This window comes from Schistocerca americana, chromosome 6, assembly GCF_021461395.2.
Source record: "Schistocerca americana isolate TAMUIC-IGC-003095 chromosome 6, iqSchAmer2.1, whole genome shotgun sequence".
NCBI lineage: Eukaryota > Metazoa > Arthropoda > Insecta > Orthoptera > Acrididae > Schistocerca > Schistocerca americana.
In genome coordinates, this window is record NC_060124.1 from 431,094,768 (window position 1) to 431,122,612 (window position 27,845).

Genomic DNA, 27,845 nt, shown 5'->3' on the forward strand with positions numbered 1-27,845 from the left:
ACCTCATCTTTGTTTTTATATATAATTTTTCCCACGTGGAATGTTTCCCTCTATTATATTAACTTTAATCTATCTTTTTTCATTTTCAAATTTACTAACCTAGCTGGCTGATTGGGGATCTAACGTACCAGACTCAGACCCGAAGATTGATAGTTTCATTTCTCCTGAGTAGACCCTGTCCAAAGATCTGAATGGGGGACTGTTTTACCTCTGGAATATTTTACCCAAGAAGATGCCATCATCATTTAACCATACAGCTGAGATGTCCGTGGGAAAAGTAATGGCTGTTAATTGGCTTGCTTTCAGCTATTCACAGTACCAACACACAAAGGCCATATTGGCTGATGTTACAAGGCCAAATCAATCCATCATCCACTGTTGCCCTTGCAATTACTGAAAAGCTACTTGTGCCTCTTCAGGAACGTTTGTCTGGCCTCTCCACTGACACCTCCATTGTGGTATTGTTGAGACACATAAGCTGCCCTACGTCAATGATGTCTGTGGCTCATGGGACTATCTTTTAAGATAGTGGCTTCAATTAAATAGGACAACTTCTTTATTATAAAGGCTTTTGTACAAAATTTTGGTATTTAAGTAGCAACAGACTGGTATTCAGTGACTGTTCTTCCAGTCATGATGATATCCAAAGACTGGTTTCATACTTCACACGTCTTTCTTGCGAAAGTCTTATGTAATCTACATGGCTGTTGCAGCCAATACCAACCTGAACCTGCTTATTGTATTCAACCCTTAATCTCCCTTTAGAATTTTTACCCACTACACTTCACTCCAGTACCAAATTGACAGTTTGTTGATGCCTCAGAAAGTGTCCAGTCAGTCAGTTCCTTCCATTAGTCAAGTTGAGCCATAAATTTCTTTTCTCCCCAGTTAGATTCTTAGTTACCCGATGTATCCGTATAATCTTCAGCAGTCTTCTATAGCACCACATTTCAAAAGCAAAGTTTTCCTCCTTGTCTGAAGTGCTTATTGTCCATGTTTCACTTCCATGTATCGACGCGCAAGTTGCCAAAGTGGTGTCAGATCGAAAGACTTGCACCTGGCGAACGGTCTACCCTATGGGAGGCTTAGTCACACGGCATTTATTTTTTATTACTTCCATAACAAGGTTACACTGAAGACAGATACCTTCAGAACTGCTTTCTTTGTTGTAGGTGTCTACATTTTATATCCTCTTTACTACTTCCAACATCTGGTATTTTACTGCCCAGATAGCAAAACTAGTCCACCACTTTTAGTGTCTTGTTTCCTAATGTAATTCTCCCACTATCATCTGATTAAACCCACTACATTCCATTGACTGTGTTTTACTTTTGTAGATGTTTGTCTTCTAACTTTTTCAAGACAGTATTTCCATTTAACTAAATTTGGACTTTGTTGTCATCAGATTTCTCACTAATCAGTAAAGTGGCTAAAAAAAGTACCTATGATTATGCTGAGTGTTTTACCGATATATATTTTTGTAGAATTTAGGAAAGCATTGAACATTTTTCTTTTATTTCATGTTTGCTTGCTTGTCGTCATATACATTTTACATTTGCTTACAGCTTGTCGAACTCTCAAAGGCACAAGACATTGAGGCTGGAGATGGAACAACAAGTGTCGTCGTCGTCGCTGGCAGCCTCTTGGAAGCAGCACAGAAGTTACTGGCACGTGGCATTCACCCGACAGTAGTTTCAGATGCATTCCAGCGTGCTGCTGCCAAGTCTGTGGAGATCCTTTCTGGCATGTCACAGCCAGTATCTCTGGCAGACAGGGACAGTCTCATACGTTCAGCAGCAACTGCACTTAATTCTAAGGTTTGTTTACTGATTCTTAGTCCTGTGAACTATTTGTCCAGAGTTAATTAATTTTGTGATGAAAATTACATACACAGTCCAGTGATGGCAACTTGTGCAGAACACTAATATGGTAGTAATAAAGCCATAACACCCACATTTTTTCATTTAACTCAGTTTTTTAAACAAAATATGGTTTTAATGGCTAACAGTGTTTTGGGCAAAAAATGCAACACCTTGATCACGACATGAAACAAATCAAATTGGCATGAAGTGCAGGTACATGCAGGAATGTGCAGCTAAATAACATTTCAGTGCAACTGCATGAGGTAGGTAGGAGTAATGCTATCTACATTCTGTATGTAAGGAGAGGTTACATAACGAGCCTCTCTTGTTTGTGACAGGATTTATTTGTGTAAGGGGGAGCAGTACCAGTGTGTGCTGGAATTACATACTCAGGACAGTGGCCAGTTGAGACTGCAGTTTATGTCAGCAATATTAATGCTCACAGTAGCCATAATCCCAGCTGTCATGCAAATATGGAATTGATGGATTCAGCAGAGCCATTCTCGAGGCTGTATGGCATCTGAGATGCCCAGTGTGGCTAGTGCCAAAGAGTACAGATATACTGTCCAGTTGATATGCCCCCCTCCCCACCCCTGAGAGACTGACACCTCAACTCTCATCAGCAAGTACAATTGATAAACAGAGGATAAAACTGAAGCAGCATGGAATGACATAATCGTATGTTATCCGAGCTCAGTTCCTCAATACCTAATTGGATTAGAGATTATTGTTGATTTAAGAGGTAGCAGCTCAGTGTACTACTTTCTACTATACTGTGTATGCCCAATAAATAAAATTCCGTTATTTGGTATCTTTCGGGGTGTTAAAATTTTATTTGCCTACAGTGTATAAATTTCATACAATTAACAGTATAATTAATATATTGAATAGTAGGTCAAGGGGGGCAACATTGGTCCAAAATAAGCTGGCCTGGCAGAAAAATTTTTGGAGCGTGGAAAGAACAACTTCTTGCACAAGAACCGTGTGATTTGAAAAGCAGTTCTATGACAACCTTCACACATTAAGTTTGGTTTAGTGATACTGCTAGTGAAGGTCTTACCCAAAGATGGAGGATGTTTTTTCTGTTGTAGGCAACATATTGGAAAATTTCAGAAAGTTATGCCATTTCATGAGCCTAAAGATTCACTTTTTGAAATTTCAACCTTAACCCCCACCACCACCACCACCACCACCACCAATGCGCGAATACACCAGAAAGTTTTGGTGATAGCAATTGGGGACAAGGTGTGCTTTCACCAAAGTGATGAAAATGTGGTATAAAGGCCATTGGAATACAATGTGATGGCTGCCTACTGTTGGTCACTTCACTGTGTGATAAGCAATTCATTGGAGGACAAAGCTGCTAAGATGCTTTGAGGGGGAGAGGAGGGGAGGGAGGGAAGTAATAAAAGCCAAGGGATACACAATTACTTTGTAATAGAGAGATGTGTTCATGTTTGTACTTCAGTAAAACTTCTGTTCCGATTGAAAAATTGTAAGGGGACAGTCAAATGAAAGTGAGACAGATGGGAAACAATCATATCAAAAGTAGTTCCAAACTGTTAATACATTTATCCCACTGTGAGACAAGATTGTGAAAGCCTTCATTGAAAAAGGTTTGTGTTGCCTATAGAACCATGATTGTCTCTAGGTACGCACATCATTTACCACAGCAAATTGACAGCCACAAGTGTATTTTCTCAGAGCTTCAAAAATATGGAAATCTCATAGGGAGGGATCGGGAATGCATGGAGGAAGAGATAAACATCTGTGTACAATCATGGTTCCATGGGCAACCACAGATGTTGACCATCTTGCCTGTCAGTGGGATAAATGTGTAAGAAACTCTGGCAATTACTTTTGAGATAATAAACAATTTACTTACTTTTTTCCATCTGTCTCATTCTAATTTGACTGCTCGTTGTAAGTATTATGGTTGTTTATTGAGGTTTGTGGAGAATTGTTTGTAGGCTATAGAGAGGGTGGAAGGGTATCTGATATTTGGGAAATAATAAAACTTTAGGAGAGTGTAGTAAACACTTTCTCTTACTAAAAGTGAGGCATGTTTATAGCAATCTGCTACCTTAGTCACCATTATTGTGTTGTTTTCAGTTACAGTATGTTTTGATATTAAGGGCTGTGGCAGTACACTAATGTGCCCATAGTTGGAATATTTAATTCTAATTTTTGTATATTTACAGGTTGTATCACAACAGTCCAGCTTACTGGCACCAATAGCTGTAGATGCAGTCCTCAAAGTGATTGACCCTGCGCAAGACACCAATGTTGACCTGAAGGTGAGACAGTGATAATATACTTAATATGTGCCCTTTTTCCTTATAGTTTTACTCCTTTAGTTATGTAGTCTTTTTTAATTATGGAGGTGTGAAATAATTCTGATGAGTTACTGGAAGCTGCACATGTTGCAGTGGTGAGGAAATGCTGCTTAGTCTAAGAGCTAGAAATGAAAGTACTGTGGGTGCCAGTAAAATGAACACACATTCAAGGTTAGTGTTTTGTGGAAGGTAACTTACCAGTGAGGGTAAATATTGGGGGATATCAGCTATAAATCAACATTTTTCAGAAAGCGATGTACTTGCTCTGCAAATGCAATCTTGGGCACATTGTGGTAATACACTTTGTGGTTAAATCAGTGGGAAAAATCCAGGATGGAATGTGACAGTTTAATACTTTGTGGTTAACGTATCATGTTCTAACACCATAACCTGTGGAACTGGACCTTTCACTGTGCATGTTCTGCCAAATTTCCTCTTTTTTCTGCATCACACATTATACAAATATTCCAAATGTATCACTAATACCAAACTACTTCCGAACAGGCCTCAGAAGGCCCAACAGTATCGATTGGCTGCCGTGTCATCCTCAGCCCTTAGGCATCACTGGATGCAGATGGGCTTGGGGTCAGCAAACTGCTCACCCAGCTGTTGTCAGTTTTCATGACAAGAGCTACTTCTTCTCAATCAAGTAGCTCCTTTGGTAGCGTCACATGGGCCTTTCTTGCCAGCAGCACTTGGTAGACCCCAATGGTCACTCATTCAAGTGCTAGCCAAGCCCGATAGCGCTTAACTTTGGTAATTTTATGGAAACTTGTGTTACCATTACAGCAAGACTTTTGGCCCCATACTTACCACAGATATGTGAAATTATTGATGTTGTTCATTCTGTATAATAATTGTATTTCCACGGTTATTGAAAGTTAGGCAATGCTTCCTGTTCCCTACGCCAAGTTTAAAGTGCACTTTCTTTTTGTGGTTTTATCAGTTACACACTAGTGCAGTTATAGTGTACTTAGTGAAATCTTTTAATAGAAGAGCATATTGCAAATTCATGTAATTTGATGCAGCTTCAAAAGATATGTAATACCCGCTAGTAAAATAAAGTGAACTAAAATTTCCTACCAGATGATGTAAAAACATTGTTTGAATCTCTCTCTCTCTCTCTCTTTTCTTTTTTTTAGGTAGTTTATTTACGTTGATGATTTATCTTTCATATTCCCCTTATAAAGTATGATGGATAAATTTCAATGTGTTTAAATGTGATGGTATTATGATTTTTTTAAAAAAAATCCATTATCAGACTGAAATTTAATTTGTCAAAATAATTGTAATCTGCAGAATGTTGTAAAATAGGTCTAGCAGTGTTTTGAAAAGCTATAAACACAGTGGAAGTTACTGAGTTGAATTATGAAGTAGTGCTTATTTTTAATAGTATGGAAGTCTGTCCAGAAAAATGTGAGAGAGAAGTGGGTCAAAATGAAAATGCAGACAAGCAGTGAACTAGTTAAAATCAAATACTTGAGCAGGTTAATGCGTAAGAACAGAAACTGAGTGGACAGAAAATGACAATAGAACTAGAGCAACATTCGTTGGTGGGGCATTTAATTCAGTATAAAGCCATAAGTGAACTCAGGTGAGGAAAGGTTGTGACTAGAAAAATCTTTTTTTTCCAAAAGCTGTTGGTATAAAATGTGTAACAATGCAGTCATGTCAGAAGTTAGCTTGGAATGTGATGGTTTATAAGTCATCTGTTATTAAGATTAGACCTTGCTGACATCCATTAAATGCCGTAAAGTCGTAGATAATGTGTTTCTATCATCTTCTTTCATTGTTTCAAAAAAGTTATACGGTTATTAACTGTTATTTTCTTACATAGTGGGAAACTTCTGTTACACAAACTTGAGGCATTGCCATACTGATCAGATGTGATTATCTTTTTGCTTTGTTTCGTTATTTGCTCCAAGCGTCGAATATGTTAGCCGAAACAACATGCAGAAGACATGCTTTGTTGGTGCTGCACATATTAGTGATTTTGATCAAGGTAAACTAACACTGCAGTGTACTTCTTCAGCATGTCAGTGTAAAAGTGTGCACAGAAGCAGTTAAGAGAAAAATCCATGCAACGTGCCCATTTATTTCCTTTGTGTGAAACCACTTGTATAATATCGTGTGCCAAATTAGAGTTCTAGATTTGCCTATTTTACTGTTTGGGTAATTTCTGCGTAATCTTTCATTGACTGCATCAATATTCATTTGTATTGCAACATAATGCGAAATTTTTAACATTCACGAGTGCCGCAATAAACTCTTACTCTTATCTTCAGTTATAGGTTTCAACTTAATTTTAAAACTTTTGAGAACAGTGGGCCTATCCTGATTCAAAACAGGGTACAATGAAGTGAGAAATAGGTTATCTTGAGAATTTTCAGACACTTAGAACTATATTTTCATAAGAAATTGGTACTAGTGTTTTAGATATGCAATGTATTTCGTAGCAAATCAGCGTTTGTGGTTCATAGTTCTTCCGAAGAATACATCACCCCTGAACTTCATTGTATATCATTGCAAATAAATGTGCATTTTTGAGAATTTTTGGAAGCTTTCATTGCCCTTTGCATATTCTATGAGCAGTTTGTAGCAAATGGGTGTTTGTGATTTAATTACTACAGCAGGTTTTCTAACATTGTGCCAGAGTTTGAAGTGCTCATGGAAAGCAGTGTAGCTCACTTCATACTAGGTACAGAAAGCTGGTTGAAATGTGAAGCTGATAGCAGTGAGATTTTTAGGGAAAATTAAATCTATATTGAAAGGATAGGCAAAAGGAAATGATAGTGGTGTATGTCACAGTAGTTGAGAAACTCGTATCCACCAAGGTAGAAACTGAAGCTGCATGTGAGATTGTCGGGCAAGACTCTGTATCAAGGGTGGCCATGAAACAATAATTGGATCGTTCTATCACTCACCAGACTCGTCTTCTGACATAACCGAAAACTTCAGAGAAAACCACAGTTCACTTGTAAGTTCCCCAATCGTACTGTACTGTAATAATCTGTGGAGACTTTAATCATTCAACAATTAATTGGGAAAATTATAGTTTTGTTAGTGGTGGGTGTTATAAGATATCCTATGCAACTTTACTGAATGTCTTCTCTGAAAACTACGTAGAACAGACAGTTAGTAACACTGCTCTTGATGGAAATATATTAAATCTAATGGCAACAAGTAGACTTGACTTCTTTGAGGATGCCCACATTGAAACTGGTATCACTGATCATGACCCATTTGTGACAGCAGTGATTACCAAGGTACAAAGGACAAGTAGAAAGACACACATGTTCAGTAAACTAAATAAAAAGTCAGTAGTATCATATACCACTGAGAATGAAACTCTGGCTCGTGTTTAAAAGAATAGTTGACCATGCACTGAATAAATATGTACCCAGTAGAACAATTCATAATGGGAGAGAATCTCCATGGTACACAGTCACTGTAAACAAACTTCCAAAGAAACAGAGATTACTGCATAACAGGTGTGAAACAAAGTGTAGAGCCGTAGATAGAATGAAACATGTTTGGCTCTCAAGAGAGCAATGGGTGATGCCTTCAATTGCAGAATATTGTCAAGTGATCTTTCACAGAACTCAAAGAAATTCTAGCCATACGTAAAGGCTGGTAGTGGCACTACAGTTTGTGCCCAGTTACCAATGAATAAGATACGAATTGAAGTTTAGGGTAGAGAGCAAAAGCTGAAATGCTTTTCTCCATTTTCGACTGTTGCTTTACAAAGGAAAACCCAGGAGATTTGCTCCAATTTAATCCTTGTACCACAGCAACCTGCAAAGATGAAAGAAATAAGTGTTAGTGTCAGTGGTGTTGAGAAACAACTGAAATCATTAAAATTGAGCAAAGCTCCAGGGCTAGTGGAATCCCTGTCAGATTCTACACTGAATTTGCAGTTGATTTAGCCTCTCTTCTAATTATAATCTATTGTAAGTCCATCAAACAAAAAACCATGCCCAATTCTTGGAAAAAGGCACAGCTCACACCTGTCTACAAGAAGAGTAGTAGAAGTGATCCACAAAACTACCATCCATCATCCTTGTCATTGATTTGTTGTAGAATGTTAGAATATTTCTCACGTGACATAGCGAAAGCTGTGGATCAAGGCAACTGTATAGATGCAGTGTTTCTTTATTTCCAAAAGTCTTTTGACCCAGTACTGCACCTACGCTAATTGTCAAATGTACAGTCATATGGAGTATCAAGTGAAATTTATGACTGGATTGAGGACGCCTTGTTAGGGAGGACACAGCTTGTTATCTTGGATGGAGAGTCATCGACAGATGAAGTAACTTCGGGTGTGCCCCAGGAAAGTGTGAGAACCCTTGCTGTTCATGTTGTATGTTAATGACCTTGCAGACAACAGCAAAATCAGGCTTTTTACAGATATGCAGTTATCTACAATAAAGTACTACCTGAAAGAAGCTGCATAAATATTCAGTCATATCTTGATAAGAGTTCAAAGTGGTGCAGAGATTGACAATTTGCTTTAAATGTTCAGAAATTTAAAATTTTGCGCTTCACAAAATGAAAAAACTTAGTATCCTAACCATACTATCAGCGAGTCTCTGTTGGAATTGGCGAACTCAAATGAATACATGGGTGTAACACATTCTAGGGATATGAAGTGGAATGATGACATAGCTTCAGTTGTGGGTAAAGCAGGAGGTAGACTTTGGTTCATTGGCAGAATACTGGGGAAGTGCAATCAGTATAAAAAGGAGGTTGCTTAAAAATCACTTGCGCGACCAGCTGTAGAATATTGCTCAAGTGTGTGGTACCTGTACCAGGCAGGAATAACAGGGAATGTGAACATACACAGAGAAGAGCAGCAGGAATGGTCGCAGGTTTTTTAATCCATGGGAGAGAGTTACAGAGATGCTGAAGGAACTGAACAGGAAGACTCTTGAAGATAGACATAAACTGTTCTGAGAAAGTCTATTAACAAAGTTTCAAGAACCGGCTTTATTTGATTACTCTGGGGATCTACTACAACCCCCTAGGTATTGCTCACACAGGGATCGTGAGGATAGAATAATTACTGTACGCGCTGAGACATTCAATCATTCTTCCTGTGTTCCATAAATGAATGGAACAGGAAGAGACTCAAATAACTGGTACAATGAGACATACCCTCTGCCATGCACCTCACAGTGGTTTACAGAGCTTAGATGTAGGTGTAGATGGGTAATACACCATTGTCTCATGGGACTAAAAGTCATTCTGCTGCTCTTCTCACATTTCCATTTAACACATGGCCATACGGACAGCATTAAGTGTCCTTAATGTATCTGTGGGTATTTACTTCTCATTTCAAAGTAACAGATGGCAGTAATAACTTTGTCAGCATTTGCCTGATGAGGCAGTATGCTTTGTAGCAGTGTGTGACATCAAAGTAAGTTTGTATTAGTAATTTAACATATTGAGTTTCAGCAGTACAGCTCTGTATCCATGCTAAAACTGAAGAACTGCAAATAAAACAAATTTTACAAATTGACATTACACAGTGCAAACACTTCTAAAATCTATTGAAATGTCTCTGTCCAATTAGACTCGGTGTAATATCTTTGGTTTTATTTCATATTACCAGTTATTTACAAGACAATTGAGCTGACTGCAATGTTTCACATTTGAATAACATCAGCATAGCAGCTTGTCATGATTGGTAGAAGGCTGTTATCAGGTCAAAAACCTCTGATGCTGTGACATAAAAAGTGGTTTACTTTGTAGGCATTGTAATCCTTTATCATTTGATGATAATCGTCATTGCTTGAAACTGGCCAAGAATAAATTGGTTCCATACCACTGGAGCTGTTCAGAGCTGTTTACTATTGTGAGAATGTATGGAGATCTACATATTCACGATGTTTGGAGTGTGTAAAATGATAAATTTCATGTTTTTTAATAATTTTTATACTGTCGTTCTACGGATCAGAGCGTGGAATGTCAGATCCCTTAATCGGGCAGGTAGGTTAGAAAATTTAAAAAGGGAAATGGATAGGTTGAAGTTAGATATAGTGGGAATTAGTGAAGTTCGGTGGCAGGAGGAACAAGACTTCTGGTCAGGTGACTACAGGGTTATAAACACAAAATCAAATAGGGGTAATGCAGGAGTAGGTTTAATAATAAATACGAAAATAGGAATGCGGGTAAGCTACTACAAACAGCATAGTGAACGCATTATTGTGGGCAAGATAGATACGAAGCCCACACCTACTACAGTAGTACAAGTTTATATGCCAACTGGCTCTGCAGATGACGAAGAAATTGAAGAAATGTATGATGAAATAAAAGAAATTATTCAGCTTGTGAAGGGAGACGAAAATTTAATAGTCATGGGTGACTGGAATTCGAGTGTAGGAAAAGGGAGAGAAGGAAACATAGTAGGTGAATATGGATTGGGGCTAAGAAATGAAAGAGAAAGCCGCCTGGTAGAATTTTGCACAGAGCACAACATAATCATAACTAACACTTGGTTTAAGAATCATGAAAGAAGGTTGTATACATGGAAGAACCCTGGAAATACTAAAAGGTATCAGATAGATTATATAATGGTAAGACAGAGATTTAGGAACCAGGTTTTAAATTGTAAGACAGTTCCAGGGGCAGATGTGGACTCTGACCACAATCTATTGGTTATGACCTGTAGATTAAAACTGAAGAAACTGCAAAAAGGTGGGAATTTAAGGAGATGGGACCTGGCTAAACTGACAGAACCAGAGGTTGTACAGAGTTTCAGGGAGAGCATAAGGGAACAATTGACAGGAATGGGGGAAAGAATACAGTAGAAGAAGAATGGGTAGCTTTGAGGGATGAAGTAGCGAAGGCAGCAGAGGATCAAGTAGGTAAAAAGACGAGGGCTAGTAGAAATCCTTGGGTAACAGAAGAAATATTGAATTTAATTGATGAAAGGAGAAAATATAAAAATGCAGTAAATGTAGCAGGCAAAAAGGAATACAAACGTCTCAAAAATGAGATCGACAGGAAGTGTAAAATGGCTAAGCAGGGATGGCTAGAGGACAAATGTAAGGATGTAGAGGCCTATCTCACTAGGGGTAAGATATACTGCCTACAGGAAAATTAAAGAGACCTTTGGAGATAAGAGAACGACTTGTATGAATATCAAGAGCTCAGATGGAAACCCAGTTCTAAGCAAAGAAGGGAAAGCAGAAAGGTGGAAGGAGTATATAGAGGGTCTATACAAGGGCGATGTACTTGAGGACAATATTATGGAAATGGAAGAGGATGTAGATGAAGATGAAATGGGAGATATGATACTGCGTGAAGAGTTTGACAGAGCACTGAAAGACCTGAGTCGCAACAATGCTCCGGGAGTAGACAACATTCAATTAGAACTACTGACGGCCGTGGGAGAGCCAGTCCTGACAAAATTCTACCATCTGGTGAGCAAGATGTATGAAACAGGCGAAATACCCTCAGACTTCAAGAAGAATATAATAATTCCAATCCCAAAGAAAGCAGGTGTTGACAGATGTGAAAATTATCGAACTATCAGTTTAATAAGTCACGGCTGCAAAATACTAACACAAATTCTTTACAGACGAATGGAAAATCTAGTAGAAGCCAACCTCGGGGAAGATCAGTTTGGATTCCGTAGAAACACCGGAACACGTGAGGCAATACTGACCTTACGACTTATCTTAGAAGAAAGATTAAGGAAAGGCAAACCTACGTTTCTAGCATTTGTAGACTTAGAGAAAGCTTTTGACAATGTTGACTGGAATACTCTCTTTCAAATTCTAAAGGTGGCAGGGGTAAAATACAGGGAGCGAAAGGCTATTTAGAATTTGTTGTTCAATCTGTATATTGAGCAAGCAGTAAAGGAGTAGGTATTAAAATTCATGGAGAAGAAATAAAAACTTTGAGGTTTGCCGATGACATTGTAATTCTGTTAGAGACAGCAAAGGACTTGGAAGAGCAGTTGAATGGAATGGACAGTGTCTTGAAAGGAGGATATAAGATGAACATCAACAAAAGCAAAACAAGGATAATGGAATGGAGTCTAATTAAGTCGGGTGATGCTGAGGGAATTAGATTAGGAAATGAGGCACTTAAAGTAGTAAAGGAGTTTTGCTATTTGGGGAGCAAAATAACTGATGATGGTCGAAGTAGAGAGGATATAAAATGTAGGCTGGCAATGGCAAGGAAAGCGTTTCTGAAGAAGAGAAATTTGTTAACATCCAGTATTGATTTAAGTGTCAGGAAGTCATTTCTGAAAGTATTCGTATGGAGTGTAGCCATGTATGGAAGTGAAACATGGACGATAAATAGTTTGGACAAGAAGAGAATAGAAGCTTTCGAAATGTGGTGCTACAGAAGAATGCTGAAGATTAGATGAGTAGATTACATAACTAATGAGGAAGTATTGAATAGGATTGGGGAGAAGAGAAGTTTGTGGCACAACTTGACGAGAAGAAGGGATCGGTTGGTAGGACATGTTCTGAGGCATCAAGGGATCACCAATTTAGTATTGGAGGGCAGCGTGGAGGGTAAAAATCGTAGAGGGAGACCAAGAGATGAATATACTAAGCAGATTCAGAAGGATGTAGGGTGCAGTAGGTACTGGGAGATGAAAAAGCTTGCACAGGATAGAGTAGCATGGAGAGCTGCATCAAACCAGTCTCAGGACTGAAGACCACAACAACAACAACAGTTGCAATTGTTTGATAAGTATGACAACATTTTTCCAATTTGCGTTAGTTATACTACTTGAAACGCCAGTTGACTCAACATCTCCCTACCTAATTACACTGGAGCACCAAAGAAACTGGTAGATGCATACATATTCAAATACAGATATGTAAACTGGCAGAGTATGGCGCTGCAGTTGGCAACACCTATATAAAACAAGTGTCTGGTGCAGTTGTTAGATCAGTTACTGCTGCTACAGTGGCAGGTTATCAAGATTTAAGTGAGTTTGAATGTTGTTACAGTTGGCGCACAAGCGATGGGACAGAGCATCTCCGGGGTAGTGATGAAGTGGGGATTTTCCTGTATGACCATTTTAGGGGTGTACTGTGAATATCAAGTATGTAGTAAAACATCAAATCTCCGTCACTGCTGTGGCCAGAAAAAGATCCTGCAAGAATGGGACCAACAATGACTGAAGAGAATTGTTAGACATGACAGAAATGCAACCCATCTGCAAATTGCTACAGATTTCAATGATAGGGCCACCAACAAGTGTCATCATTGATATGGGGTCTTGGAGCCGAAGGTCCTCTCATGAACCCTTGATGACTGCATGACACAAAGCTTTACGCCTTGCTTGGGTCCATCAACACTGACATTAGACTGTTGATGACAGGAAACATGTTGCCTAGTCAGACGGGTCTCGTTTCAAATTGTATCTAGCGGATGGATGTGTACGGGTATGGAGACAACCTCATGAATGCATGGACCCTGCTTGTCAGCAGGGGACTGTTCAAGCTAGTGGAGGCTCTGTAATGGTTTGGGGCATGTGCAGTTGTAGTGATGTGGAACCCCTGATACAATTGTAACAGGTGACACGTAAGCATTCTGTTTGATCACCTGCATCCATTCATGTCCATTGTACATTCCGATGGACTTGAGCAATTCCAGCAGGACAGTATGATACTCCACATGTCCAGAATTGCTGCAGAATGGCTCCAGGAACGTTCTTCTGAGTTTGAACACTCCTGCTGGCCACTAAATCTAGCATTAACATCACGAGACAAACCTATAGAAAAAAAAATCATTAGACTTTAAACCCAAATAATAAATAATCTTTATCACACGAAAAATAACTCCCCAGTCATGAACATTATTGAGTATTGCATGATTCATGGTGTCAATTCCCTCGAGCACTACTCCAGACATTATTAGAGTCCATGGCACGTCATGTTGTGGCATTTCTGTGTACTTGCAGGGGCCCTACATGATATTAGGCAAGTGTACCAGTTTCCTTGGCTCTTCGGTGTATTTTCTAATGATGTATGTGGTGCTGTTAGCTTAGGTGTTAGTGTGGTATTGGCAACTCCAGGAACAGTGAAATTGAGAGAGATAATTCAGCAGTAAAATGGTTAGCTAATTATCAGAGAGATCATGGTTAAAGTGAGGTTCTGCCAATCTAATATTGACTTTATCTTCATGCATAATATGACATGCTTCAATAAACTATATTGTGTCAGATTTTCTTCACCTACATACGCTGCCCTCTTATAAGTTTGGAAACGCCCAGTGGTTGTGGGCAATTGAAAGGAAATACATTATAAAATTGCATTTTACTGTTTTTTTAAATTTCTATTATGCTCAAACAATACATTGGTAAATGCAAATATTAAATTTTAGATTTCTCAAAATAGCCACCCTTTGCTTTAATCGCTGCCTTGCATACTCTCGGCAAGCAGTTGGTCAATTTTGCCAGTGCGTCAGTTGGGTTTAGTCTCCATTCTTGCTGCAGGACCTTCCACAAGTGTGTCCTGCTTATGATTCCTTGTTTCCAGATCTTCATGTCCAACTCATCCCATAGTAGCAATTTCTGAACCTCCAGAGAATAGAGACTGGCGGAGGTGTATGTTTTGGGTGGTTGTTTTGCTGCAAGACAAACCCCTTCTCAATCAGAAGCAAAGCAGATGTATTGACATGTTGCTGTAGAATGCCATAATAGTCCTTTTGTTCATTTTCCATCTACTTTCACCAAATCTCTTACTTATTCCCACTAAAAGATCCTCATACCATCACAGAACCCCTCCAAGCTTCACAGTTGCAATTAGGCATAGGTGATTCACACATTCATGGGGTGAACAGCTTTTAAATTGTTGGTATTTACTTCCAAATATTTCAAACTTGGGGGTCCATCAGTGAATAAGACTCTTTCCCAATCCCCTGCTGTCCAATGTTGGTATGTTGTAGTTCATTGAAGTCTTTTCTTCTTCTTGACAGAGCACAGCAATGGTTTCCTTGCAGCTACATAATCGTGGAGGTTGTTTTCTGCCAGGCTCCTTCTCACTGTTGACTCGCATGTATCCCTAGTTTTGTCAGTCAATTCACAGACAGTTTTGAATCTATTACCTTTACCAGTCACTGCCAAATACCTTTTCTGGCGTTCTGATATTTTCCTGGGTGCTCCTGAGAGAGGACAATCATCATAGGGGCCAGTATTTCAATGTCATTGTATTGTCTTGATAAGTGGTGTAAAATGCCTGGGGATATATAAGTTGGGGCAAATACCCAGGAGAAATGCCTGGGCAAATGACCAAAATTCATAAATGCCTAGACATTTAGGCATTTTAAATATTGATAAGCAGTGCCCCCCCTTTTTTTTTTTAAAGGGGGGCAAATATATTGTATTGGAGAAGGTGTTTTTGGAACACTGCTTCTTTAATGTATGGGTAAACAAGTTGAAAAAGCTGCCTCAGAGTTAGGGGAGAGTTATTGGGGAAATAAATTGGATTGTAAACATAACTTTTTACATCTTCAATGAGCTCAGTTTCTGGAGTGGTGCATAGTAAGAAAAGAATAAAACACTCAAGTCTAAAAGTAATTTTTGAAATAAAGTATAGTTTATATTAAGCAGCTAGCCTGTAGGTAGTACCTTTACTTATACTATACTACTGCAAAAAAATTAAATATTGCCAGTCAGTTTCTTGATCTGAAGTCAAAGAATCATGAAGTTCAAATGTGTTTCAGATTCTCCTTAATCTAACTTCTTGCTCACCACTGGGTTCCTTTCGGTTTTGTCTTTGCTTGGACTTGTCAGTATGGACTTTTCCTTGGAATCATTTTTCGTGGCGTCAACAGGCTTATGTCATGTTCCTGCTCCATTCATCAACTTCCAGTTGTAGGAGAGGTAGGTTAGTTTTGCAGCTATCTGTGATATGAGTCTGTTGCTTTTTTACTGTGGATCCTGCTGAAGGAACACTCAGCAGCAGCAGATGTAACTGGTGTGCCCAGATTTTTTATGGCAATTTCTGCCAATTCATTAGTTCTTCTTAAACCTCGCCTCCACAATAAAGAATGTATGTGATGATTTTTATTTTCCTGAGGGTGAGTACTCACTCCTTCACACACTGATTGTCTGGATCAAATTTTCCTTGTTTGTCCCTGTAATCCCCTCAGAGCGCACACCACTCTTTGCTGAGTTCGTGTTTGGCTACCATGGGACCCAAGCCTTTACAGCATCTTCTGTGCTGCATGTGTATCCTCCTGCTATTCTTTTTCCCCTTTCTTCGGGAACATGTCTGGGATATTATTTTTGGGTATGTGTTCTGAATTTTCCGTAGCCTGACATCAGGATAGTCCCTCAACTGTTTCTTTTCTTCTTTGTTGCTTGCACAATCAGTCAGTTTGTATAGAACTGAGCAATACCAATATGTATGTATATGTACAATAATCACACAGTGTAGATCACATGTGCTGAGTGCGAAAATGAAATCAGAAATGTTCCATCACATACCGTTTTTTCTCAGAAAGGTACGCCACATTTACAACTTTCTATGCCGCATATACTACTTTCTACAATCTTGGAAACGACTGAGTAGCAGTACAGGAGGAATCTGCAGTAACTTAATATACAGATCACGCAATAAGTATTTCCTTCTTATCCCATCCCGTAAGTCTCCCCTGACCCATGGTACTGGCTGACTCTGTCCCGTTTCGTAGACTTCTCCATTCCTTTTCCTTCAACCCTCTTCCTTCCCCTTCAACCCTTCTACGTGAAGGAGGAGCCACTGGCTCCGAAAGCTTGCCTAATTATAATCTCCTTTTATGTGTGTGTTCTGCCGCCACTTAGTGAGTACATCTTTTATCTATACAATTACATTATTTAAGTCAAAAGTAATTGTTTGTATTATAAAACATAATATAAAATGAGGATAGTATGAAAAAGCTGAGTAAAGCTGGGAATGTACTTAACAGGTTAGAATCTTTTCCTGAAAACTTCCTGTTTGTGGGTAGGTGGTGAAACTTCTTTTAGGAGTGTCCAGCAGTAATTTGCCAAAAAATTTGGCAATTATCTTCCCTTATATCATCTTTCCATGATTGTGACATCTTGTTGAAATCACTCAACATGTTTGTCACTCACATCTCTAAGATTAGGTGGAAGAAATCCAAATGACAATGAAGGAAATGTAATTTCAGAGACATGTTGCACCCCATAGCCTTGCAACAGATCAGTATGTGTTCTGCCAGTTCCCTGTAATACTCAGACATTACACTTCCCCAAGAAATTGTAGCATATATCCGTAAGTGAGGCAGACTGACTTCTCAGTATCTGTCAGCTACTGTTCAGAGGTAATATATTTCGTCAAGTCACAGGTCTGAGGTCCAATGAAAATTCCTTCTTTAATTTTTGTAGTACTAATTGCAGGAAATTTAGAGAGTAAAAATCAAAAACCCTGGCCATCTTTGTCCATTGCTTTCACAAAATTCTCCATAAAGTCCAGTTTCAGATGGAGTAGTGGCAACAGCAAACTGTGTTTGTCAATTAGGCGTTCATGTGTGACTTTCTTTTCACCTTGATTGAAAATTTCTCTCAGGCCACTCTTTGACTACATAATGGTCTTTCATTACCCTACTTACTATCCCAGTGACAAGAAACAGCAATTATCTGCATTCCAGTAGTAGTCCCATAACTTTGGGATCACAACAAATTTTCCATTTGTGATTTGAATAGCAATGTACTTCAGGAGTAGTGCAGTGTTCTCAGTTTTCCTTTAACTGAAGGGAAAAAAATAGGTCACTGGTATCAAAGGTTTCTTGTTTCTGTTACTTAACAGAACAGTTTGAACACGACTCTGTCAGGAAGGTATAAATAGATGCCATTCTTGTGGGTTGTAAATGGTCCTAAATTTTGTAAGCAGCCCATTTATGCCACTACAGTATACCAAATTCTGTCATTGAGAAAAGTAGAAAGGCCATGATGTTACAGACTGTAATACTAATGTTTGGTTGTAACATGGTCTTTTCTTGAATACAAGACCCAAGTAATTCTGCTTGCCTCTTTGAAAGTTTAGATATCTTAAAAGACCATTTAGTTCTGCAGCTGTGGTTCTAGATGTGCTGCAGATGGTGTGTACTCAAGATCTTCGTTATCTACATGATCTTTTGATTTCTCGTCATCATTGTCTGTTTCATCTTTGTGTCCATTGTTGGTTGTTTTAGAATGAAAGTGTGTCAGAATGTGGAACTGGGCGAATTGCAGATTCCAGATTTGGACAAAAAACTATGTTTTAATTTACTTGAGGTGCCCCCTGCCCCCCACAGTTGTGATATGGCGTAGCTGGTTGGGTTCCATGCAACCAGCCTCTTAAATAGTGGGAGCAATGTGGGCAACAGTCCTGTGGATCCCAACATTTACCCTCAACTATCTTTAATTCAAAATACAACTCCTTTGCCTTTTTGACAATTGGTGAAATGGGATTTCTGAGACTTGGTCGTAAACTTGCTATGCACATAGTAGAAAAGGTTTGGTGATTTAACACAAATTGTAGATGTTGCTGAGTATAAGAAATGCGGGAACACCCACAGACAATATTCTTTATGTTAGGATGTACACATGTCAAGAATCAATAATGTGTGGTCACATACTGAGATAATCATTGGTCAATATTCAACTGACCGACGGAACTGCAACTTCTCTTTACCTACCCCAAGTGGCTATCTCCTCTGCCCCCCTCTACTCCCACCAATAGGCAATAATATTCCCAAAATAACGGAATGTTATAAGCACCGTGACAACATAATGCAACCAAGTGCAGGTAATATTGTGTTTCCAGAAGAAAGTTTAGATGATTGTGAATGACAGTTTCACCATTGTCATCAGGGCAACCACATATTTTTGTTCTGTGACAAATTTCATTGTCATGCTGTGTTATCTGTACAATACTGTAAGTGTCATTAATAATTGTTATTTGAGCATACTATTCTGTATTCTAACCAGTAACTCACATAGATCCATTGTAATACACAACATGGTGTTTCCAAACTTATGAATGGTAGTGTATGCTAAAACTTACAACAGTGAAAATTTGAAGTTTTTCTACATTAAATATTGCACTTGCCTTCCAAAAAACTGTAATTTGAGTCAACTGTCAACAGTATAGACATTATTTTTTGAATTTATTATTATTGCAGGACATCCGCATAATCAAGAAACTTGGTGGAACAGTTGAAGATTCTGAACTGGTGGATGGTATGGTTTTTACACAGAAGACAGTGAATGTAAATGGCCCAAAGCGTGTGGAGAAAGCCCGTATTGGACTCATTCAGTTCTGCATATCTCCCCCTAAGACAGATGTAAGTAGTTACAAAACCTGCTTTACACAAAATAATGAAATGGCATAGAATTTTTTTCTATGTTTTTGCCTTGAAAGATGTTGTGATCACCCCTTAATGAAACATTTTTCTTGGACAGAAAACAAGGGAATGCATTTTTTTACAGCTTCCAGACAAGGTCATTTTCAAATTATTGATGACATATTGCTTCCAGTTTGAGTTAAATTAATAGGCAGACACTATGATTTACTATGTTGTCAAGAGTGATGTGTAGTTTTATCATATTATCATGCAGAGAGTGGAAAGATGTGTGGGTTTTTTACTTCTGAAGGATAGAAATCAGTCTCAAGTTAATTTCACTGTGACATATTGAAGAGGTTTCTTTTTTTGAACTGTGTAACAGTGCGGAGGCTCTCAGATACTGTCAGATGGTATTACTGAAACCTCACAATATTTTGATAGAGGTAGGCATTTATGTTATCCATGATGGAATACCCAAAGCAAAGACAATGCCTAAGAAACTTTGCAACACATACAGTGAAGGTAATAGTGCAGTTATGAAACTGTTGTTATTACTTAAAAGGAAAGATGGCCTGATTAAAAATAATCATATGCCATTTTTGTTGCAGAAAAATTTGATCTATTTGGTACATATTCAGTTTATTCTGAAAATCGGTCCTAATTTCAACTGTGGTCATAAAAAAATTAAAATTAAAAAAAAACAAATGCCATGAGACAATATGTACAACATCTTTGCAATCTACTTTATTTAGGATCTGTGGTTGGCAAGCACAACTTTTATTATTATTTTAATTGACAATTGCTGTGGTGTAAATCTTAATTTTGAAAAAAATTGTACGATACATTATCTTTTGACTGATATATAGCATAATTGCAAAACCTTCCCTGTGTGTTGTCACCATCTTCTGTTAGATAAATAAAATTTAAATGTTACTAGATCCAATTTGTATGAGGTATCGTGTAAGCTTTATGCAAGCTGATCAGCTATTGCATTGTCAATGGGAAAAATTTATCCATTTCCAAATTCCTTTTTTCATGTCCATACCTTGCAAAGAAACTACTTTTATGTACCTAATTTGTAAGTCATGTAATCAAGGTCTTGCTGCCATTACCATCAATCAAAATCCATAGAATATGAATCACTGTTTCCGTATTGTGATACTCAGGTGCTATAAATTTCTGTTACGGTTCACACACTGTTCTTATAAACATGAGATGGACATTATAGTCCAGAACTTTCCCGTATTGAGTTAAGAAACATGACAGCCTCTGTTACTAAAATCACTCCAAGGGATCAACAGATCTTTTGTGGATGTGTGTGTGGTGTGCAGAGTCCCCGAGCTGTAGCAGCCTTCGTTCTTTTCCGTTCTGCTGTACCTTCCCCTTCCTTTTTTGTCCCTGCCCTTATTCCACTCCCTTGGTCCTCTCTTGGTGTTCTTATTTATACCGGCCCGGCTGTTCTCCTGACTAAGTTTCTTCTTGCAGTTCTGGTTTGTCTGTTTTTCCTCCTCCATCTCTAAATTTCAAATGCTTAGGAGACATCCCAGTGAATATCACTCCTCAGGTCTCTCAATATGACACAGGTTGTAACTTTCCATAGGGACCTTCTCCTAGAGTCCGATGAGGAACTTAAGGTTATTCAGGAACGATGTAGTGTTATTTCATCCGGTGTTTCCAGAGGGGCTCTAAGGACAATCCTGTAGACTCTGGCAATTTCATCCTGGCCTTTGAGGGGCATACTCTGCCCGAGGTGATCAACGTAATGGTATACAGATGTGACACCAAATGATACGTTCCACCTCCCATGCATTGCTTCTGTTGCCTCAAGTTTGGCCATGTGTTCTTGCAAGGTGATGCCACTCCCATTTGTGGTGACTGTGGCCACCCTCATCATGTGGAGAACCCTTGCACTCCACTGCCTAACTGTGTAAACTGCTCTAATCTACATTCTCCCCACTCACCAGAGTGCCCAGTGAATACAAAAAAATCCAGGAAATAAAGATCCTTAACTGTCTCAGCTACTTTGAGGCCAGGAAAATTTGACAGACTTCACCCTGTGAATCTTTCATTTACCTTTATCTCAGTTATGTATTCCATTCATCTTCCTTCCTCCTCACGCCCATGTTGTCCCCCCTTCCCTTTCCTCCCCCCTGTTGAATCACGTCCATTCCTCTCATACAGACTTTTTGTCTCTCCTCAATGATGGTTGCCCTACCTACTCATGACATCTTTTCTGATATCGACCTCATGGTCTCCTCCCCTGCTCTTGTGGCTTCACTATAATGGTCACCCCAGTTTGATCCTCATGACAGTGACCATTTTCCAGTGGTTCTATTACTCCCCTGCCGCCGCCAGGCAGACAGGCTCTCACACTGGGCATTCCACAGGGGCAGTTGTCCTTCATATATGTCTGCTGTGCACTTCATCACTTCTCTCTCAGATTGCATTGATGTGGTTGTGTAAGATGTCACCGACCCTATTCTTCATGCCGCTGGCCCTGCGATCCCCCTATCCACAAGTCCCCCTCAGTGTCAGCCATTACCGTGGTGCACCAAGGACATAGCAGTCATTATCCAGGACTGTCTACAGGTGCTACAGTGAATTAAACGACACTCTTCGCAGACCAACTTAATCGCTTTTAAGTGTCTCTGTAGTAAGGCTTGCTGCCTTATTAAGTGTAGTAAAAAAAAGACTGCTGGGCGTGCTATGCTTCATCCCTGGGGACATATGCCTCTTCCTCTAAGGTTATGGTATAAGCTCTGTAGCCTTCTGGACACCAGTGACAATCAGCTGTCTAGGGTGCTCTGTGCACTGATCCGTTGGTTCTTGCAGAACACTCCACGACACACTTTGCAACAGCATTGGTGTCCTCTTCCTATCCTTGCTACTTTAGTGCAGCAGAAACGACCCGTTGAAGAAACCCCCTTTTCTGCCCCCCCCCCCCCCCCCCTGCCAAGCTGATGCCTATAATGAATGCTTCACTGAATAGGAATTCTTGCAGTCTCTCACATCTTCACATGACACGGCCCCAGGCCAATATTCCATCCACAGCCAGATGATTCAACACTTGGACGTTACACAGAAGCAACATCTACTTAGGGTCTTCAACTGCATTTGGTTCACAGGTGTCTTCCCCTCACAATGGCGAGACATCATAGTTATCCCCGTACTTAAGGCCGGGAAGGATCCAACGTCTCTAGACCGCTACCGAGCGATAAGCTTGACCAATGTACTTCGTAAACTGCTCAAGAGGATAGTTATCGTAAGATTATGTTGGGTACTCAAATCTCAGGGCCTTTTGTCCACCCCCATGCGGGTCTGGGGGATAGAATAGGCCCGAGGTATTCATGCCTGCCGTAAGAGGCGACTAAAAGGAGTCTCTCACCTTTCTGCCTTCATGATGATCCCCTCTAGGGTTTGACCTCCATTTTTTAAAATTTTCCCGAAGAGCGAGCCAGTTGGGGAAGGGCACCTTACATTGTGCATCGTGTCCATCATTGATTGAGATCTTTAGCCCACTTTCTCTTCGTGGCATTGCCGTCCTGCTCATCCTCCATCTCTTGAGTGCGGACACCTTCCTGGGTGTGATTTCCTCCACCCACTGTGCTGTGTTGTTTTCTGCGCCGACAATGATCATGGAATTATTTGCACCTCATATCCAGCATGGTAGCCTGTCAGTTGTGTTGGAGCCGCTATGTACCCTGTTGGTTGTAGCCCCCTGACTACATAGGGATTGCTCTGCTGATGCCTGTGCCATTAACTCTCCACGTACGCCAAGGAGTAGATGCCCGTCACCCTGGGTCATCGGGACTCCCAGCAAAGGCCATCCTGCCAGGTGGTCCTTGCTGAAGCTGGGTGGCACCCGTGGGGAGGTCCCCTGGTTGGAGTAGGTGGCATCAGGGCGTATGACACGCCATGAAGTGTAGTACGTCATCTCTTGCTGGTGGTCTGCCGCCAGCAGTCTCTAAGCAGGCAAAGTCTAACATCAGTGCTAAGAAATATGACCTCAAATTGTACCCCTCCCTGGCCACACCATCAGAGGAATGCCATGCTAATGATGGCAGTGAAGCTTATTCGCCCTGGTACCTCACATATACAAGAGTTGATAGGGAATATGTCATATCCTTGAAGCCTCAGGTTTTTGTGGAGCATTTGGAGGACAAGTTTGAGGAGATGGAGGGCTTGTCCAAAATGTGCTCGGGATCAGTCTTGATAAAAAAAGCATCTTCTGCTTGTGACAAGTTGGGGGTTGTTTCTGTTACGATCACAGCTCCATAAGAGCTTAAATATGGTCCAGGGTATTATATTCCACTGGGACCTTCTTTTGCAGTCTGATGACGAGCTGCACGCCAATTTAGGGCGGTGAGGTGTTCATTTCGTCTGGCGCGTCCATCGGGTTTCTAGGGATAATCAGGTTGCCACTGGTGCTTTCATCTTGGCCTTCGAGGGTGACACGTTGCCCGAGAAGTTCAAGGTGATGGTCTACCACTGTGACGTTGAGCCATATATCCCTCCCCCGATGCGGTGCTTTAAGTGCTGGAAGTTCAGTCATATGTCTTCCCGCCGTACTTCCAGCGTCACATGCTGAGGTTGTAGACGTCCATCACATCCCAATACTCCATGTGCCGCGCCTCCCATCTGTGTCAACTGCAGAGAGCATCATTCACCTTGCAGACTGCAGGATATTACAGAAAACGAGGAAAATCGTGGAATATAACACCCTGGACCGACTGACCTACACTGAGGCCAAGAGGAAATTTGAGCGCCTTCATCCTGTGACTATGACCACCTCTTACGCCGCTGCTACGAGAACAGTTGTCACCTCGTCAGTTCCTCGCATTCTTGTCACCTCTCGGAACCAAAAGACACCTGCCCCCCTTGACTGTGGGGGGGGCATTTCCCTCCCTGTTGCTCCCACACTACCTATTTTGGGAGCAACCCCCCCCCCCCCCCCAACCATCGAGGACATCACTCCCCACTTCTAAGCCAGAGAAGCGTAAGTCTTCTTTGGCTCCTCTGGCTAGGAAGGGGTCTCTTGGGTCACTTCCTGCCCAGGTTTCTGCTAGTGGGAAAGATGACACCCATCAGTGGCTGAAGAGCCCAAAAGCAGCTGGTCGTAGGGCTTCACGCTCATCCTCAGTCCCGGAGACTGAATCAGTAAAGTCCTCTCAGCCAGGGAAACCCAAAGAGCTGCGAGAGAAATCCAAAAAGAAGGTCCCCAAGACCAAGGGAATTGCAGTGGCACCCACACCACCGCTACCTACAAGCTCAGACACAATGGATATAGACTGCTCAGGCAAAAAGTCGGTGCCAGCAGGTGACCCTGATGTGTAAACTGCCTCATTGAATGTTCCATGTCTTCCCAGTCTCACGTTGATGTCATCCTCCTGTGGAATTGTGGCAGTTTTTTCCATCGCCTGGCTGAGCTACGGCAACTGTTAAGCTTTATACCTGCTTTCTGCCTTGCCCTCCAGGAAACCTGGTTCCTGGCAATGCGGACCCCTGCCCTCCGTGGCTATAGGGGATAATACAGGAACTGTAGCGAGTATAATCAAGTGTCAGGTGAAGTTTGCGTTTGTCCTAAACTCGGTTTGTAGTGAAACTATGCCCCTTCAAACCCCTCTTGAAGCTGTGGCTGTCAGAATAAGGACAACGCAGGAAATAACTGTCTGCAGCGTATATCTTCCTCCAGATGGTGCAGTGCCCCTGAATGTATTAGCTGCACTGATTGATCAACTCCTTAAACCTTTCCGACTTTTGGGAGATTTTAACTCCCATAACCCCTTGTGGGGTGGCACCGTGCTTACTAGCCAAGGAGAGATGTCGAAACTTTACTGTCTCAGTTTGACCTCTGCCTCTTAAAAACTAGGGCTGCCACACATTTCAGTGTTGCTCTTGACAGTTACTCAGCCATTGATTTATCAATTTGCAGCCCAGGACTTCTCCCATCTATCCTCTGGAGAGCACATGACGACTTGTGTGGTAGTGACCACTTTCCAATCTTCCTGTCACTGCCCTAGCATCAGGCCCACAGACACCTGCCCAGATGAGCTTTAAACAGTGCGGACTGGGAAACTTTCACCTCTGATGTCACCATTTAATCTACCCCATGTGGGAACATCGATGTGATGGTTGAGCAGGTGACTACAGCAATCATTTCTGTGGCAGGAAACACGATCCCTCGCTCTTTAGGGTTCCCCTGGCGAAAGGCAGTCCCTTGCTGGTCGCCGGAAGTCGCTGAAGCAGTTAAGGAGCATCGGTGAGCTCTACAGTGGCATAAGTGGCTCCCTTCCCTGGAGCACCTCATAGCTTTTAAACGTCTCCGTGCCCGCGTTCGTCAACTTACCGAACGACGGAGTAGAAGTGTTGGGAGAGATATGTCTCCACCATTGGGTGCCATATGTCACATTCCCAAGTCTGGGCAAAGATCAAACATGTTTTCAGGTACCAGACCCCAACAGGTGTTCCCAGTGTTAACATCAATGGCATGTTATCTACTGACGCAAACGCAATTGCTGAGCACTATGCTCAAGCCCCTGCCGAGTTATGTTGCACACGTTCGTAGTTCTCCTGCGCATCCGTATCACCATCTCCTTTTCCCACCCACGGCGGTTCAGCTCCTGCATTGGTGGCCCAAGTCAGGGCTTCCAATTGCAGTTCATGTCCAATCCCTTCTTTCCAAACTGAAGTCCTTGTGTTTACCACCTACACTTGAGGTCCACTCACATACACCTCCATGGTGTTCACCTAGGCTGCGGCTTTGCCTGGACCTTTCACATGGCCCTAAGGACTCGGTTAACTCCACAGCTCTCCACTGCCACTTCCTCTCGATTCTTGACATGCACTGAGGCCATGAAGTGGTTCACATCGATGGCTCAATGGGTGATGATCAGGTCGGCTTTGCATGTGTCCATGAAGGACATATTGAACAGCATTCCTTGCCCAATGGCTGCAGTGTGTTTACTGCCGAGCTGGTGGCTATATCTTGTGCTCCTGAGCACATCCGTTCATGCCCTGGGGAGTCGTTTCTGACTCCTTGAGCAGCCTACAAGCTATCGACGAGTGCTACACTCATCACCCTTTGGTAGCGACCATCTAGGAGTCAATCTATGCCCTGAAATGGTCCAGTCGTTCAGTGATGTTTGTCTGGACTCCAGGTCACGTTGGAATCCCAGGCAACGAACTTGCCAACAGGCTGGCCAAATGGGTTACGCAGAAACGACTTATGGAGATCGGCTTCTCTGCAACCGACCTGCGTTCAGTACAAAGCCGCAAAGTTTTGCGGCTTTGGGAGACGAAATGACATAACCTCAGCACACGCAACAAACTACGTACCATGAAGGAAACTGAGTGTGTGGCAGTCCTCCAAGCGGGCCTCTCGCAGGGACTCTGTGGTTCTCTACCAGCTCGGCATTGGCCACGTTTGGTTGACACACAGCTACCTCCCGCGCAGTGATGACCCACCTCAGTGTCGGTGCGGCGCCTGGCTGACAATGGCCCATATCTTGGTGAGCTGTCTTCCTTTGGCTGCCCTGCGACGGACTCTTCAGTTACCAGGCTCATTGCCATTAATTTTAGCTGACAATGCCTCATCGGCTGATTTAGTTTTACCTATTATATGTGACTATGGGTTTTATCATTCTTTTAGTTTTAGCGCATGTCCTTTGTCTGTTTGTGTTCTCCACTCTAATGCTTTCAGGGTGGATGTTTTAATGTGTCGCAGAGTGGCTGGCTTTTCCTTTTTATTCTCACGGTCGGCCAGCCATGCTCATCTGCCCTCTTGTTTTTACCCCTTCTACTGGTTTCTTGCTTCTCTCTGTGTATTCTTTTCTGTGGTATTCTTTTCCTGTTTTGTCCATGTTAGTGTTGGTTGTCCTTCTTCTGGTTCTTCCTTTCTCCTGTTATTGTGTTGTTCGTCTCCTTTCTTTCCCTTGTGTAATAGTTTTACCGGGAACAAGGGGCCGATGACCTCGCAGTTTGGTCCCTTCCCCCCCCCCCCCCCCCCCCACCCCCCCCCCCCACCCCCCTCCCCCCACCCTTTTTTAAACCAACCAACCTTTTGTCCATGTATCAGTGTAGCTTCCAGGAAGGATGATCTACAGCTGACCATTTACTGAGATTGAAAACTGCAGTCCTTTTTCGTGGTCTTCTTTGATCACATAAGGCATACGACATGACTTTGCACCATCACATTTTAATTAGCCTCCATGACTGGGGCTTTCATGGCCGCCTTCTAATTTTTATCCACGAATTTTTATTCCACCGCCTCTCCTGGGTTAGAGTTGGCACCCCTCAGCTCCAGGAGAATGGTATCCCACAGGGTTCTGTGTTAAGTTCAGTCTTTCTC

The 27,845-nt window shown here is 41.3% G+C and overlaps 1 protein-coding gene across 1 annotated transcript in view; it reads left to right on the forward strand.

Annotated features, from left to right (window-relative positions):
- Positions 1–27,845, forward strand: part of LOC124619402 (T-complex protein 1 subunit delta) — a 100,236-nt gene that overhangs the window by 41,889 nt on the left and 30,502 nt on the right. The window contains exons 4-6 of the mRNA XM_047145758.1: positions 1,566–1,817; positions 4,064–4,159; positions 19,337–19,498. Of these exons, the coding sequence (XP_047001714.1) occupies positions 1,566–1,817; positions 4,064–4,159; positions 19,337–19,498 (510 nt within the window). The remainder of the gene's footprint in view (positions 1–1,565; positions 1,818–4,063; positions 4,160–19,336; positions 19,499–27,845) is intronic.